The sequence below is a fragment of the Anser brachyrhynchus genome (assembly GCF_964034855.1).
Source record: "Anser brachyrhynchus genome assembly, chromosome: 3".
NCBI lineage: Eukaryota > Metazoa > Chordata > Aves > Anseriformes > Anatidae > Anser > Anser brachyrhynchus.
The window spans coordinates 54650051-54665340 of record NC_137696.1 but is presented as its reverse complement, the minus strand read 5'-3'; the positions used below and the strand labels follow the sequence as shown (position 1 = coordinate 54665340).

At 37.2% G+C, this 15290-nt stretch overlaps 1 protein-coding gene and 1 long non-coding RNA gene across 5 annotated transcripts in view; both read right to left on the bottom strand.

Moving 5' to 3' along the window:
- UTRN (utrophin) overlaps positions 1-15290 on the bottom strand; it is a gene marked incomplete at its 3' end in the record, with an annotated part of 370441 nt that overhangs the window by 228910 nt on the left and 126241 nt on the right. For all 4 annotated transcript variants that reach the window (XM_080586229.1, XM_080586228.1, XM_080586227.1 and 1 more), the window contains 5 exons: positions 11076-11267; positions 8788-8960; positions 4039-4189; positions 2578-2753; positions 1283-1418 (listed from right to left, as the gene is read on the bottom strand). In XM_080586229.1, coding sequence (XP_080442355.1) covers positions 1283-1418; positions 2578-2753; positions 4039-4189; positions 8788-8960; positions 11076-11267 — 828 coding nt within the window. The remainder of the gene's footprint in view (positions 1-1282; positions 1419-2577; positions 2754-4038; positions 4190-8787; positions 8961-11075; positions 11268-15290) is intronic.
- LOC308192551 lies at positions 11659-15148 on the bottom strand. The gene is made up of 4 exons (XR_013948883.1): positions 14339-15148; positions 14155-14237; positions 13121-13224; positions 11659-12147 (listed from the first exon to the last, which is right to left on the bottom strand). It is a non-coding gene; the product is annotated as an uncharacterized lncRNA (long non-coding RNA).

The window sequence follows — 15290 nt, the reverse complement described above, 5'->3', positions numbered from 1 at the left end:
TTACAATAGCAAGTATACATTATGCCTACCCACTCCAATATAGTGCCTTTACTAAGTTTTCAAGGGTTTATTTTTTTTTAAAAGTGGTTGTTTTTTGATTTTTTTTTCCCTTCCATATACTATAACCTCTTAGGTGTTTCAGAACCTTTATTTAGAAATCTCCTTGTCTTTCCCATATTGTAATTATTCCTGACTGATCAGTTAACATCTGTTATTTCCACTTCCCCAATAGTAGCTTTTAATAATAGCTCATCTCCCCTTATCTTGTCATCACTGGGTCTGTTCTCATTGTTCTTTATTTGACTGGACAAAACAAGGTGAGCTCTCCGAGTTTCTTTACATATGAGGAGTTCATGCTCCTGAATAGCCCAGTAATCTCACCAGTAGCTTTCTACTGCGAACTCACCTTCCCTTAATATGCATAACCGTAATCCCATGCAACGTTCCTGCCGTAGTAGGGCTGAATACGGCACTTAGTAACTGTCAGTGTTTCTCTAGCAAATTTCCCCCCCATCTCCCCTTAATCTAGTTCTACCTTTCACTTCAGGCATCTACGTTAAGGTGGACCACAAGAAAAAAATAAATTTTCATGAAAGCTAGTTAGCCACTACTCATTTGATATAAAAGACTGAACTTGTTTAGGCAAACAACAGCAACTAATTTACATCATTTATACACATTTGTTGTAATTTGAAGGTTTTCCACCCAATTTTATCTAGCAGTAGACTTTTTTTTATATTATTCATTAAAAAAAAAAAAGAGTAAAGCAGGTTTGTGAGACTGACTATTCCTCCCATTCTTTCTAGGATTCCAGAAGCATTCTCTTTCACCCATCCTAGAACCGAAGTTATTTTGCTGTCAAAGCCAGACACAAACAGGAAAAATACAAATGCGCATATGCATCTAAGTAACACAAAATGACCAAAATCTTTACAAGACTAAACAGCAGGTTAAATAAAATCTTAAACATGCAACACAAAGTATTAAAGCTGCCCAGTAAACTGACAATGGCGCATGCTCACCCATCTTAGAAACTTGTCGGTTTCTATTGGCTTTTTGCTGAAGTTTTCACAAGGATTAAGTAGACTTGTAGATATCACTCTGAGTAAAATTCCACTTAATAATTGTATCGGTTTTATATTTATTTCTCATTTTCTGAAACAGCCACCATCATCTGGCTAGATAACGTAGTTATCAACTTGACCTGACTTCATTATTGAGATGCTCCTTGCTTGGGTAAGTCAAACACACATGCATACACACAGACACTAATGGATCTTACCTGTATTTCTCGCAAGTTTTCTTCATGGTTGAATGTAAATCTCGTGTCCAGAGCATTCTCTGCATTTTCCAACCAGCAACGCAGCTCATCGAGCTTCTTTCTGTAATCTATCAACTGCTGATTCTCTCCTTTTAGCCTTAAAAATGAAAACAAAAAATCCACCTGCACTTCTGCAGTGAACATGGCATGCCATTCCTGCATCTGATTAACAGTTGCGTGTTTTTCAGTTGCCAGATAACTTTAAAGAATTAATTCTAGTCACATCATTAAAATGCTACATACTTTCAAAATAATACTACCACCTTAAGAATAGATAAATTTCAGTTCCAAAGTCACAAAATGGACTTTTAAAAGTCTGTAGCAAACATTAAACATGAGTGACAGTAATGACAACACTTTCAGGCCTAATCATTTAAAGCCACAATAAGACCAATGTTTGTGAAAATATCAGAAATGTCCCTAGACCTTCCAAGGGAAAAAAAATCCCTAAATCACACATAGCTTTAATAGAACTTCTCAAACTAAAATAATTACAAAAAATCTTATTCTGTTCTTCAATGTATCACAAAATATTAAAATATGTATCTATACGACCATATTAATAACTCCAAAAATAACTATCCGTTCCAGGGATTTATCGCAATAGATTTCTTTAACATTGAGAATTGAGGGGAGAACCTTGTATTCTCAGGTACACTGAAAATGTGTGTATTCATCTCAGAAAACTTTGCACTTCGATCTTCTGAAGGAAATTTAAGACTTCTTTTCACAAGTGATCTTCATTTTGTTCAGAATATACCTAGTCAGCTTAATTAAACTGTAGTAAACACAAACCTAAAGCTTTTGTTTTGTAATATTGTTCTTGAACTCCATAATTCAGTTGTTTTAACTAGCCTATCTTTGACAATGCAAAAGCAGAAATCAAGGCAATGTACTTACAGTTCAGCTTCAGCCAGAGAAACTAGATGTGTGTTCCTTCCAAAAAAACTGTCTGGCTTAGCAATGAAATGATTGTGAAAACAAAGGAAAATATTAAGAGTTTCTGTGGTTTTCATTCGGTGGGTTGTGTTAAACACTGACTTACTAGGCAGTAAATTGCAGCTGCATTTATGAGGAATCTGTTCTAGGAGATGGTTCAAATCAAACAAAAAAAAGAGGTCTGAATGTCAGGAAAATGTAAATTAATGGCAGCATGCCATAGAATGCGCTACCCCTCCTACTCTCCTAGAGTCTTCTAAATGAGATTCTCCTCATCGCATCTGGTTAGACATCCAAATTTCTGATTAACTTATTACCTCTGCTGTCTATCCATGACCTCCGCAGTGATTGCTTTCCAGCGCCTATTCAGACCTGCCAGCTTCTCCTGCAGGAAGCTCCCATCTGTAGCAGAGAGTTTCTGTATGATCCCTTCCCCAGTTCTGTTCAATGCCGAAACACTGGTCTGATGGCTGCTGACTCCCTCTTCAAGTTCCTGTCAAAAGCATAAAAGTGACACAGAATTTTATTACTGACCTGAAGCGACTTTGATCTGTGGTTCATAACATGCAGAATGAATCCTGGGTACGTATTATTTTACTGGAACAGGCACTTAAAGCCATCTCACTTAAAATTGGATGCTGTTGATTTACGTAATTAAAAGTCTGTTGTTAAATCTGGTTTAATTTTCTAATGAGCGTCATAAAAAGAGGTAATGATACATAATAGGCTGCTGAATACTACTTAGGATCACAAGAATTCATTTAAACCAGTGTCAGAATTCACACTCACTTTTGATTCCTTTCCTTTTAATGTACAGCACTTTCTAGTACTGCTAACAGATGGTGAGAATTTTTTTAAGCACTTCTTCTCATAAGCCATGGCCATGACTATTTCTATAACTTAATGGTATTTTAGCTAGGATAATTATATCTATGCTCCCCAGACATGACAACAAATCCATGAAGCTGAAGGAAGTCAGAAGTTGTCAGGATCAAACCTTCAAATATCCTTAACAACCATAAAAAGCTTACATTGTTAGTACAAATATCTCTGCAGCTAGAATAGAAAAAAGGTAATTCAAGAAAGAGACAGGAAATGCCCTAGAAAAAAACTCCAAGCAGTAACAAGGATAAATACAAACTGTACGTTAGGATAACACTTGGATAGCCATTTCTCACAAAATAAAAATAATATGTGATTCTTAAACTTATGTTTTCTTCCCTTTATTTAACAGGGTGTAGTTTAGTTAAACAGAAAAGCCTGCTCTTCTATAACGAGGATCCAGAGAAATGTCAGGGAATTAAATTGTAGAATTGAAGTCTGAAACAGTCAAATCTATGGCACCCATAACTGAAATTTTCTAATTTTCTGGATTACTTATATGAAGCAGGATCTTGAAAATTAATTAGTTTAAAAATATATAATTTGGTAAGTTATAATTGACCATAATTGGGTTCTTTTTTCTTTAATTATGAGTAGGAAGTAAATGAAATAATGTGCTGCATTTCTTAACTGATTAACATAATTTTAAAGCTGTAATGAAACAACAAAAATTATGCCAACATTTGCATTATCAAATTATCTCAAAACCTTCCACAATAGGAGTCATCATACTATAAGCTGGAGTCGTGATCTTCCCCATGAATCATTTTAAACTGGAATTGAAAATTACATAATTGCATGGTCTTAACAGTAGACATCTACATAGAAAACTACAGTTTTAGACAAAAAAATGTAGATTTTCCAGCTTGCCCAGTTTCTGGGCATATTGTACATACCTGCTGATGCAGCCCAGCTGTCTGCAGATCCAGGCTGCCATCTGGACCATGGGCATCAGCTAATAACCCTTCGGCTTCCGTTATCCACTGGGAGAGGTCATTGAGATCACAGTGGAACTGCCTCCACGCTTCAATCGCTCTATCAAAGCAACTGTTTGAAAACAAAGTGTTGAAAAATTATCCAAATGTTTCAGTGGAAAAAAAAATAAGATTTCCGTTCTAGTGATATTTAAGAATTCCATACAACTTGCCTTGCGTAACAGAAAGACTAGCATATAGCTTGGATAATCAAGTCCCAGTACTGAGGGCTCCCTGACGTAGTATTAGCTGGTAAAAGCCCACAGCACAAACTGTCATTAACCCCCAGCTAAAGGAAAAAAGGCAGTCCTAAGTGAACTTTTGTTTCTATCACTTAGAAAAATAAAGATTGATTAGCTGCAACAAATTGGTCTGCAGAACCTTTTTTCTTTATTATAAAGCAGTTCGGATATCAGACAGCACGAAACATGAAATATGATTAATCGCTCAGATTATTTTTTTTTCTAATTTATAAACTGTGCAGTGCTAGTGCCTGTAATTTAATAAGTGAAAGGTGATTTTGACTATACAGAACTGACTGTATTACCAGTAGACCTGCACAAGTAGTTCTCCTATAATTGAATCCAACGATTTCCCATGCATTCTGCTATTATTACCGTATTTGCAGCCTCAAATTAATGTGCGGCTTAACTCAAAGGGTAACATCTTCAAGTATGGAAAAGGCTGAATTGCTACAGTCAGAAAGTTGTTTTTAATTAAGTGAGAGGTCTACAATGTTAACAAACCAACAAACAACAGTCCGTGAACATTAAATAAGAAAACCATGTCAGACAGGTATAGCAAGAGACTCGTTTTCAATTTATTGATCCCTAACAAAACGTTAGCAATTACAGAACAAATAGGACAGATGTCTCAAGAGACTCAAGACAAAACATGAGACCTACATCAACTCTTGCAGACTAGATAGTATCCCATTCCCCAGTAATAAAAACAGCTTTCTTTAATGACATAGGAGGCCAAGTGTCCTGAGAATCAGAGGGTCCTTGCTGATGTGAGGGGAGGAAAGACCTCATCTGCAGCCCATTACTTTTTTTCTTAAACAATTTCAACAGCAAAGACTCCAGGGTTACTGTGTAGATACAAATGTAATCTGAACTTAGCAGTATAACAACAAATGTATCTGAAATCAGGCTTGAAAGAGCTATGTTGCATTTATTTTCTTCACTAGTTAAATTCAGCAATCCCAGAGTTCTAATGAGATTATTTTCATCAAAATTGTTATCTCGTTTTTATCAAGGATTATCCGTATTTCCTGGTACGTACAGGGCTTTTTTTTTTATTGTTATCATTCTTCACACGGACTTATTCTAATAAAGAAGAAAGCCTAAGAAAATCTCTCATTTTTTCTGACCCTATTTCCTAGTTACACCACTTCAGCTACTTACGCATACCTCAGCGCAATACATTAGACCAATCTGTAGATTGACCCCCAATCTCATTCTCCTTTAACTTCTCAGCTACATTTTACAAGCTTTAACTGAACATATTGTCTCAGGATTGTATCTAATTTCACACTTAATGAGAAGAGATATTCACAGAATCATAGAACATCCCTAGTTGGAAGGGACCCATAAGGATCATCAAGTCCAACTCCTGGCACTACACAGGTCTACCCAAAAGTTCAGACCATGTGACTAAGTGCACAGTCGAATCTCTTCTTAAATTCAGACAGGCTCGGTGCAGTGACTACTTCACTGGGGAGCCTGTTCCAGCGTGCGACCACCCTCTCGGTGAAGAACCTCTTCCTGATGTCCAGCCTAAACCTCCTGTGCCTCAGCTTGACACCGTTCCCGCGGGTCCTGTCACTGGTGATAACAGAGAATAGGTCACCTGCCTCTCCACTCCCCCTCGCGAGGAGGTTGTAGACTGCGATGAGGTCTCCCCTCAAATTCTAAGCACTTGAGATAGTTTAAAAGAATACTTTAATGGCTTCCTTCAAAATGAACATTTCTGGGGGAGTTTGGCGCACATGACTTTTTCCAGAATCTAGAATTTTAAAATTTTACAAGGAGAACATTGAAGATACAAAGCTTTAACTCCTGCAGTTTCCATTTCCTGCCTACAGCTCCAACAGCATTTTGCGCACCCAGCTGAAGTTTCTGGCTCCCGTTTTGAGCCAGACACACCTGCTGCTGTTTCGCCACACAGACTGCCTCAGCTGAAAGATTAAAGCCCCAAAGTCCTGTCACTACAGCACCAAGATTTGGCTACATCCAGCCTCCTCGAAGGGAAGGCCTTACTTCCTAACCACAGCTCATTCCCAAACTACCAGCGCTTGTAGCTCTGGTGGAAAGCCTATGGCAGAAGCAGCAGAACAAGCAAACCAGCATTGTTTCACACAGCTCAACGAGTCGTTAGGTCTGTACATATACAGACACACACACACAATCACATACAAAAAGAAACCACACGTTTTATTTTACATGTGTTTAACTTAAACTGGAGTCAATCGGATTTAGTTGAGCCCTTAAAAGCCTTGCTAAATGCAGTTGAATTAAACTTGTTTGGCTATATCTGAGCTTTTATACAAGGTTTAACTACTTAGCTGGTACTCAATCACAAAATCATTACTACTTCTGAATACTAAATCAGTCTTTTGCAAAAGACTTCAGATGCTGTTTCTATTAATTCTGCCAAAATCTCCATGCACCCCAGAAATAGGAAAAAGCCAGAGGTTATTAAGGAGATGGAGTTTTCTAGTCTTCTTTCTTATACTTAGGGCAAGAATGGAAAAAACAAGGACTTTTAGTTTAAAATAAAACAAACAACAACAACAACAACAAAAATAAACAGTAACTTCTCAATAACAGAAAAGGTTTAGGAATACTAATACCAAAATAGTGTTTTAACATCGATGCTAAAACTGTCTTCATTAATCAAAATACATCCTCCCATTAAAATTGTAGCACTTAAATTTATTTAAGAAGTTACATACCATTCTAGCTTTAGCAGTCCCTTTTGTATGAAAATCATGCCCAATAATATTCTCATTAAGATGCAAAGCTTTACAAATGTTAGGAAGTTCAAGATTAATTTGTACTCAGTGAACCAACTGAGGGAGTGATTTGTTGTATTTTGCCAGCTAATCAAAAACACTGAAGTTACTCTTTGATACAGTTACCTTCTTCAATGGGAAGATTAGGTTTCTGGTTAACCCTGACTACTTAATGAAATGAAGCTTTAGTAGTAAATGAAATGTTATTGATACTTACAAAAGGATAATAATGTTAAATTAAGTTACAGGGGACAAAAGGCATAACTAAAGCCTAGTGTGCCTTGTACCTATGAAGGCAACAAAAATAGCTGCAGGCATTTAAATATAGACAGGTACCAGGTTCTGGAGCACTTGTCTCCAAGTGTATCAGGTGACCAGTGGCAGCCAGCAAGAACCCAAAGTGATACCCAGCTGGCAACACTATTCTCAAATTAAAACACAGTGAAATGACACTGATGCATTAGAAGTCTTGATGCTTTACTGATCCAGTGGCCAAGAACTTCCTGAAGTCCCTGCTCAGATAATGACACCAACCAATTTTGTTCTCTTACATACACGCCAGTGCTCTGCAGCTTACATGACACTTGCTTCCTTAAAAGCATCTCTTCAAAATACACAAGTGAAGATGGCTCGACATTACATTGTACTCTGCAGAACTGCATCAACCATCACCTTATTTACAGTAACATTAAAAAGCAAATGTAACTCCAGTATGAAAATTTGCATTTAATCTTAACTTTCATATAACCATTTTCAGTCATAAAGGTTTTTTGCATAGCAGTAATCCCAGTATCTACTACTGTTTGTGCTGTATCTTCAGCTTATTGGTAAATTCCTGAACACATACCTCCACTACTTCCAGCTCAAAACTCTTGCAGAGCCAGTCTATGCCTTTCTGACACACATTTTCCAAGTGTGACAAGGTGGTATAGAGTTTTTTTTTGAACACTTAAAGATGTTGCAGATAAGACATTTTCTGGTTTAGAATATCTTCTGTATAAATTAAAGTTTAAGTTATATTTCCCACACATACACACTTTTGGGGATAAATGATATCACAGTTATTTGATATTTTTGTGGAAAGAAAACAGGAAATGCAGCATTTTTCTTGAGCATTTACTCTCGTTCTCTCAAATACAAAACAGTGTAATACAGTAATCTTTCATCCTTGACTATTTACAACCGAGATATTAGCAACTATCATACACAGGAGCTGAACTCAATGATCCTTGTGGGTCCCTTCCAACTCAGGATATTCTATGATTCTAAGCTATATTTTAAAGACCTTTCCTTGCAAGTTCCCTCCCTCCTCCAAAAGGACCATGAGCTTTGAATTCTTTGTTAAAATATTTCTCACGCAATGTTTTGCTGCTGGAACTTTTCTTTGCAATACCCTTACAAAAGCTTTACGTTTTATGAACAAAATATTCTACACTATTAAGTAAAAATTATCTCTATAAAAATACCCAAACTACTATTTGCATGGTAACTGTTTCAATGTTCAATAATTCTGGCAATTAATCTGTAATACTGACATACTGCAGTTGATTATTCCCAAACTTTACCTTCATTGTCCGAGTATGTTTGTACAACACTTAAGTTCCAGGATAAAATATTTACCACTAGGTCACAAACACCAAACACCCTTGACTTACCACTTCCGATCATTGTACATCCGATTAATTCTGTCCCATTCCGCATTCAGCTGGGTTAGTGCATCTCCTATTTGTATCGCCTCAGGTCCAGATGCTTCCAGAATAACATCAGGCTGCTTCTCATGTATGACTGCAATCTGATCCCCAAGTTTATCCAAAGTATCTTTTACGTTCTACAAGTACAATAATAACACAAGCCATCAGTAAAGTCAACACCAGCAGGGGGAAAAAAAAGTACCCAAAAGTAACCTCTTCAAAATGCTGATTCAAAAGAGTACCTACAATAAGACCATGGCTGTTAGCAGTTCATAGATTAAACCAGCTATAGCAACTGAACTTAACTGTCAATCACAACTTTTAAAGCATGTCTTCATTTATTTTTTTAAATAAAGACAATTAAATATTTTACACAGCTAAATCTTTTCCTCAGGAAAAAGGACATACCATACTTCTCAAAAAACTACCTTGTTAAACAAATCCACATCTGTATCATGAGGACACTGTACATATTCCTTCCCCACATAAAAAATTGGCTACAAGATATGTGTTTTTGTTTCATGTAATTTCTCATATGCACAGAACTGCAAAGGCAAAAACTACATAAAAGTTTTAAGATTTAAATGAAAAAGTTAAAGTAATGCAAATCAAATATCAGTGAGCTACGATACAGATATACCTTAAGACCAGACCCTGTTGTAAGACTGCCTTTGCATTCAGAGGACAAACCAACCTTGCAAACAGTGCAATTTACTTTTTTTTTTTAATTTAAAACTTCAACACTTCTAAAAAGTCTGTAGTCTGTCTGCTATTTGCTTCTTCTGAAAAGGTTTTAGAATATACCAAAATTTCAAAATCAGATGAGACCTGCACCTAAATGATGTATTTTAAACCCATCTTAACATAAACACTCCCAGCCATACTTAAGGGAACATGCAGAGTAAACAATGAAGAGAAAACCTTATCAACAAAAGAGTTGGACTGGCATCATTCCCCTATTTGTTTAGGAAGACAAAGAACAAATACAAAACATGACTGCCTCATGGAGCAAAACAGCTTTGAAATCCAAATGTTCTGCTGTTCCTGGGCTATTAAAAGGTAAATGTTCAAAATAATGCTCAGCATAAAGCATATGGGAAGCTAGTAAGTGAGCTAGCAAGCTATTCTTCCTTTCATTCAGCTGCTTTTATTTAAAAAGGAATTACATGGTGTCAGGTTGTGTACAAACATGTCCAGGAAAAAACAAAAGCGGCCAGTGTGTTTCCTTCATCACAGTACCATGCTAAGCAAGAATTAATCAGCAGGAATAATAAGGTATCAGGGAAACATATGGAAAGCACATGGGACGCCAGAAGGTAGGTACACAGCAAAAAGAATAACAGGTGGGAAAAGTGGACTGTGTAAAAATTCTGAAAAACTTATAAAGGACGTGTAATAGCTGCAGAAACAGCTGAACTAGCTTCAGGTGAGAGGCAAAGCCTGACTACCTCAACTATAAGGACACATGAACCCCACCACTATGCTTCTTAACCCACACAGGTACATCCCCGCTGCACCACATCACGTGCAATTCCATTGTCCTGTGGATGTTTTCTCTGGAAATCTCTGCACCATGCTCCTTTGCATGCTCAGAATTAACTAGCGGACTCAGACTTCTGCGTACTTAACTCACATATTGACAGCAGGATTCAATATTTTCAAGCAAACTTTCTTCATCCCCTTTTGAACAGCAAATTTTTAGATACTTCCTCATTATTAATCACAGAGGTAAATCCACTAGCTGGCAATGAGGAGTAGCAGGAGCTTAAAACTGAGCACATACTGGTTCTTGCTCATGAGAGCAGGTACTGCTGTCTTGCTGCCTCATTTATAGCTCCATAAAAAGTAAAGAACCTCCCTTTCTCACACTTCCCATGTAAGAAATTGTTTTTACATGACAAAGAACAGCTATAGCTGTTATAATCAGCTTCAGTGTTTCTCTATATAATATGCAGGCTACATGATGAAAGACTTGACAGTTTATCCAACCTAAAAAGTCAAACCCTTTTCCTGCCCCCAACTTTTCCCCACAGCTTCCACTCTTCTCCACTGTACATTTAAATATTACATTCTGCACAGAAACAAGAACTAGACACAAAACTGTCTCATTCTGTAATTCTCAGTGTATATTGATCCAGCACACAATTGGCAAAAACACAAATATAGCTATACAGCTGCTAAGATATTTTTTTCCTGCTGATACTCTCTTCTCTCCTCCTTCCCTCTGAATATAATGCTTAGACATGCAATACCTTCAGTGCATCTTCCTGAGTTGAAAAATCCTCATAGACGCCAGTGTTTAGCTCAGGTGCATTCAGCAGCAGTTCAACATCAGCCATAGCTAGCAAGACTTTGTTGATTTCAACCAGGTATTCAGCTGAAAATGGCAAGGTCCTAACCCCTGTGGCAAAGTGGCCTTTTAACCTCTGCTGGACAGTGATTGCCTAGAAGGATGAAAGTTCATTTTGTATTTCAAAGAGAAAGAAACATTATGAAAAAAAATCATAAATTAATAGACTATATTCACAATTAAATTTTTCTAAATTAAAAGACAAAACAAAGGCTTTTCTAGCAAAGTTGTCTTTTCAGGAAGTTCCAAGTCCTGCAGAGAACTTTCTCTATTTATTCAAAAAACAAGTTACAAAACAGTAAATAGCATGCTTCACAGTAAGGCTGTATTATTCTTTATTAAAACTCTGGGGAAGGGCACTGCTGTTGTTTCTCTCACCTTGATTCTCATCTCTCCAGTAGCTACACTTCTTGATTGGACCTACATGTAGTTGCCATTAAAAGCCATCATCTATCTGCCTTCCTCATCGCCAAGGATTCCTGTAAGTTACCAGTTTACTGAAGCAGACTCATTTTCTCTCCACATTCTTCTCAGTAAGCACCCGCATCAATATTTCCCAACCATTTTAAAATAAATTAGTGCTCTACCAGTACCACAGTACCACTTATTACTGCAAAATGAATATTAACTCCTCAAAATCTTGGCAACTGTTACCTACTCTGGCTGTTAGACCAGGCTACCTAGCCAAGTACCATGTTAGCAGATAAAAAAAAAAAAAGCAAGAACTGTAATTTCATGCAGCTTTTCCTTAGATGACAAATTATACCCTGAATCTGAAGTGTGAGGAAGCCAGCTGTAAGAAGCTGTACACTGCCATATGTAGCAAAGGTAGCAGAGTGTGAAGCAGGTACTCCAATGATGGAAGACAGTTTCTTGCTGAAAAGGCTTCTTTTCCAACAGAATTCTGCTACCATCCTTGAAAAGAGCCCAGTTCTTTAAAATCAGCGATGAAAAAGCAAACGCACCTCCAAATACTGAGGAATTCAAGCAAATTCTAAGTCACCATCCTGTACTTGATGAAATTGAATTATCAGCAAGACAGACAGAGGAACTCAAATGTCTGTGCAATTTACTAAGAGCAATGGCTTAGAATATGCTTAAGAGTATGAAAGCACAAACTAAACGTATGTTCAGGGTGGTTTCAGCCACTGCATTTTACTTTGCAATTACTTTGGACTGGACACACATGCAGGCAGTTAGCACAGCTGCCAACAGATAAAATAGTAAGCCCCACTAATAAAGTTGCTGTGAACACCTGTCTGCATTTTCCTCCTACATACGTTGCTGAGCATTTCAAATGTTACCTCAAGTTAATTTGAGTGACATATGTGGTATACGTAGTTAAAAAGCAGAAGAACTGCAGCCAGAAATGTATGTTAAAGTATTCGTCGTTCAGGACTTCTCATGCATTAAATGCTCCTAAGGATTTTATTTATCTAAAGCACACAGTCATTGCTGTATCAAAACTGGGGACATGGATGTATTTCCACAAGACCTTTATCACTAAACATGGTGTGTTTTCAGTCATTCATTGCACACCAAAGAAATAGGATGCCCAGGCACATAAGTATAAAGCTGAGTCGACTGAAATCAAGTATTACAGACAAACTCAAACATCATAAAATAACCAGCATTACTTTTGATTTAGTAACACTAATGCAAGCAGGCAGCACAGCCAAAACCCTAAACTAATGTATATGGTTTAGTTACAAATCCAGCGTTTTGGCTCCTGATGCTCCCCAAACAAACATTATTTTCTTGAGGTGCTGTACGTATTTTGCTAGCTTCCATCACTGAAATTTGGAGCAAATGCCCAAGACTTTGTCAATGGTTCTTCTGTGGAAGAAGCAGCCCCACCTCCACAGAAAGGAGACAAAGTCTATGCAATTGAAAGTTTATTCTACCCAGCAGCGTGGGACACGATGGTTTCAACAAACACATGGATACCTGCTACAGTGCAGCAGCCTAAAACACCTTCGCGAAGCATTTTCTCTAAATCTCCATCACGCCACAAGTCTCGTTCTCACACAGGCAACAGTCCAGATACTGAGCTTCACCCAAAGGAACAGATCACTAGACTTACTTTATTATTTTCCTACACATACATTGCTTCATGTGTCATTAGGGAAAATAATAATAATTAAAAAAAAAAAAAGCCTTGCCCAAGATTTAGAACAGCATCTGTGGCATACAGTGAAGTGGCTTTCCACTTGTTAACGATGCTGACATGTTAACAGTGCTGAAACTTTCTGCTTCCCCATTAGCCCCATCCAGGGCACCAAGTTGCTGCTCTTCTGCACCGCGCTGAATTCCTCCTACTGGTGCTGTTCCTGCAGAGCACATCTCATTATTAATCTCTTCCAGCTGCCTCCCATCACCAAGATGATGTTTCCTTCTTTCACAACCCTCCTTCTAAGGGTGAACATATGTAAGCGTTGTAAACTACAGCTGAGTTTTAGGAGTTCTGCTGTTCTCTACCTTGCACCGCAGACTGGCAGCTTCTAAATCACAGCACTAAGCATTAAAAACTGCAGGAGCAGAAATTTGACACAGCTATGTCTCATGCAGTGCAAACACCTAAATCTCAGACATTTTTTTTTTCTTTTCAAACCACACAAGCAAACTGTTTTCTGAGGCAAACACAAATAAAAAGTTAATCAAAGATTATTTAGGAGGAGATCTGACTGGATGTCTTAACTGCTCTTTTCTGTTTGATTTCGGTGGTTAGAGAACATGTTTATTAAATTTGCCCTCTCTTTATAAACTAGGAAAAATATAGCACTGGGGAAGATTGGGGAATATAAGTGCACATCCTATAAACAAGGACTCTGAATGAGAGCTGCTAAAAATAATTTTAATTCAGTAGCCAAATAAATGTTTCCTCACATATTTAGCATCTATTTTAACACGCAGTTTAATATTTTGTTTCAGATGTCCTCTTTCCTCTTTCACATTTAAATATATTTTGAAACAAAACCTACTGAAGATTCAGCCTAAGGAGATACTCTGACTTGCTTCCAAAGTAGATTTTGGAAAACACTGCCCAAGAAATCGACATAAAATACTATGTAAAAAAAAAAAAAAAAAAAAGCTTTAACCAAAAGTGTTTAACCCAGTCTTATCTCAGACCACCACACATTACTTATTCTCTTTGCAAATAAATACCCTTCTGATTAGAAAATGCCCACTTCTTAACCAATCCTTGCCCCTTCTTTCTCTCACTCAAAATATTTCATAGCCAGTTTCTGAGAAAGATTTGCAGAAGCAAAACTCTTGCGACCATTTTATTTGTTCTTCTGGCTTAATTAATGAAGTCAGTAAACACCGTATTTGTGGACAACATAGCTAACGGCTCCTACTTAAGTAATCCAGAACTTCCCCTATAAAAAGCACAATAGGCAAACAAACATGTTTTCTTTATTACAGGAATAACACTTGTCTGTTTCAGTTTGTAAGAAAAACTGCATTGTGCATGAAGCAGCAAATTTGTTTACCATCTGCAAAACGATCATTTTCACTTCAGAACAGCTTTCTAAAACGTGGAAAACTGTCTCAGGAACTTTAGTCAACTAATTACCTCTGCAATCTAGGGTTTAATTTTTCCTTCCCCTCATTCTCAGCTAAGCCAGAATAGAATAATTCAAATAAATACTAAAGCAAGGTTAGAAAAGAAGCAACCTAAGGTGATACACAGCATCCCTACAAATTTCCAACATGGACTTTTCTAGCTAACACATGGGGATTGCAAAGCAAAGGTTATTCAGAAGTACTTGACATGCAGAAGGATTACCAATATTTCAGAGATACCTGTAGCCCTATAACCCCTAGAAATATACATGATGAGTATTACTTATGATCCAGCTACTTCCAGCAAATCAATTTATGGATATGGCCTTCAAGCACTATAAGTAAGTTCTCCCCTCCATACGCATTCACAAAACTGTAAATAATGTATACATAAAGCCTTAATTGGAGTCTTCTACCTAGCTTGGTTGCTGAAATGTTTCTTTCCCTGTTCCAAATAGTAGTTTCTCTTCCTCTTCTGCCTGCAACTTCTTTACATCAAGGTGAAGTGTTGAGCCAGCTGTCCACTGGTGGGCCAGGATTTCATTTAATG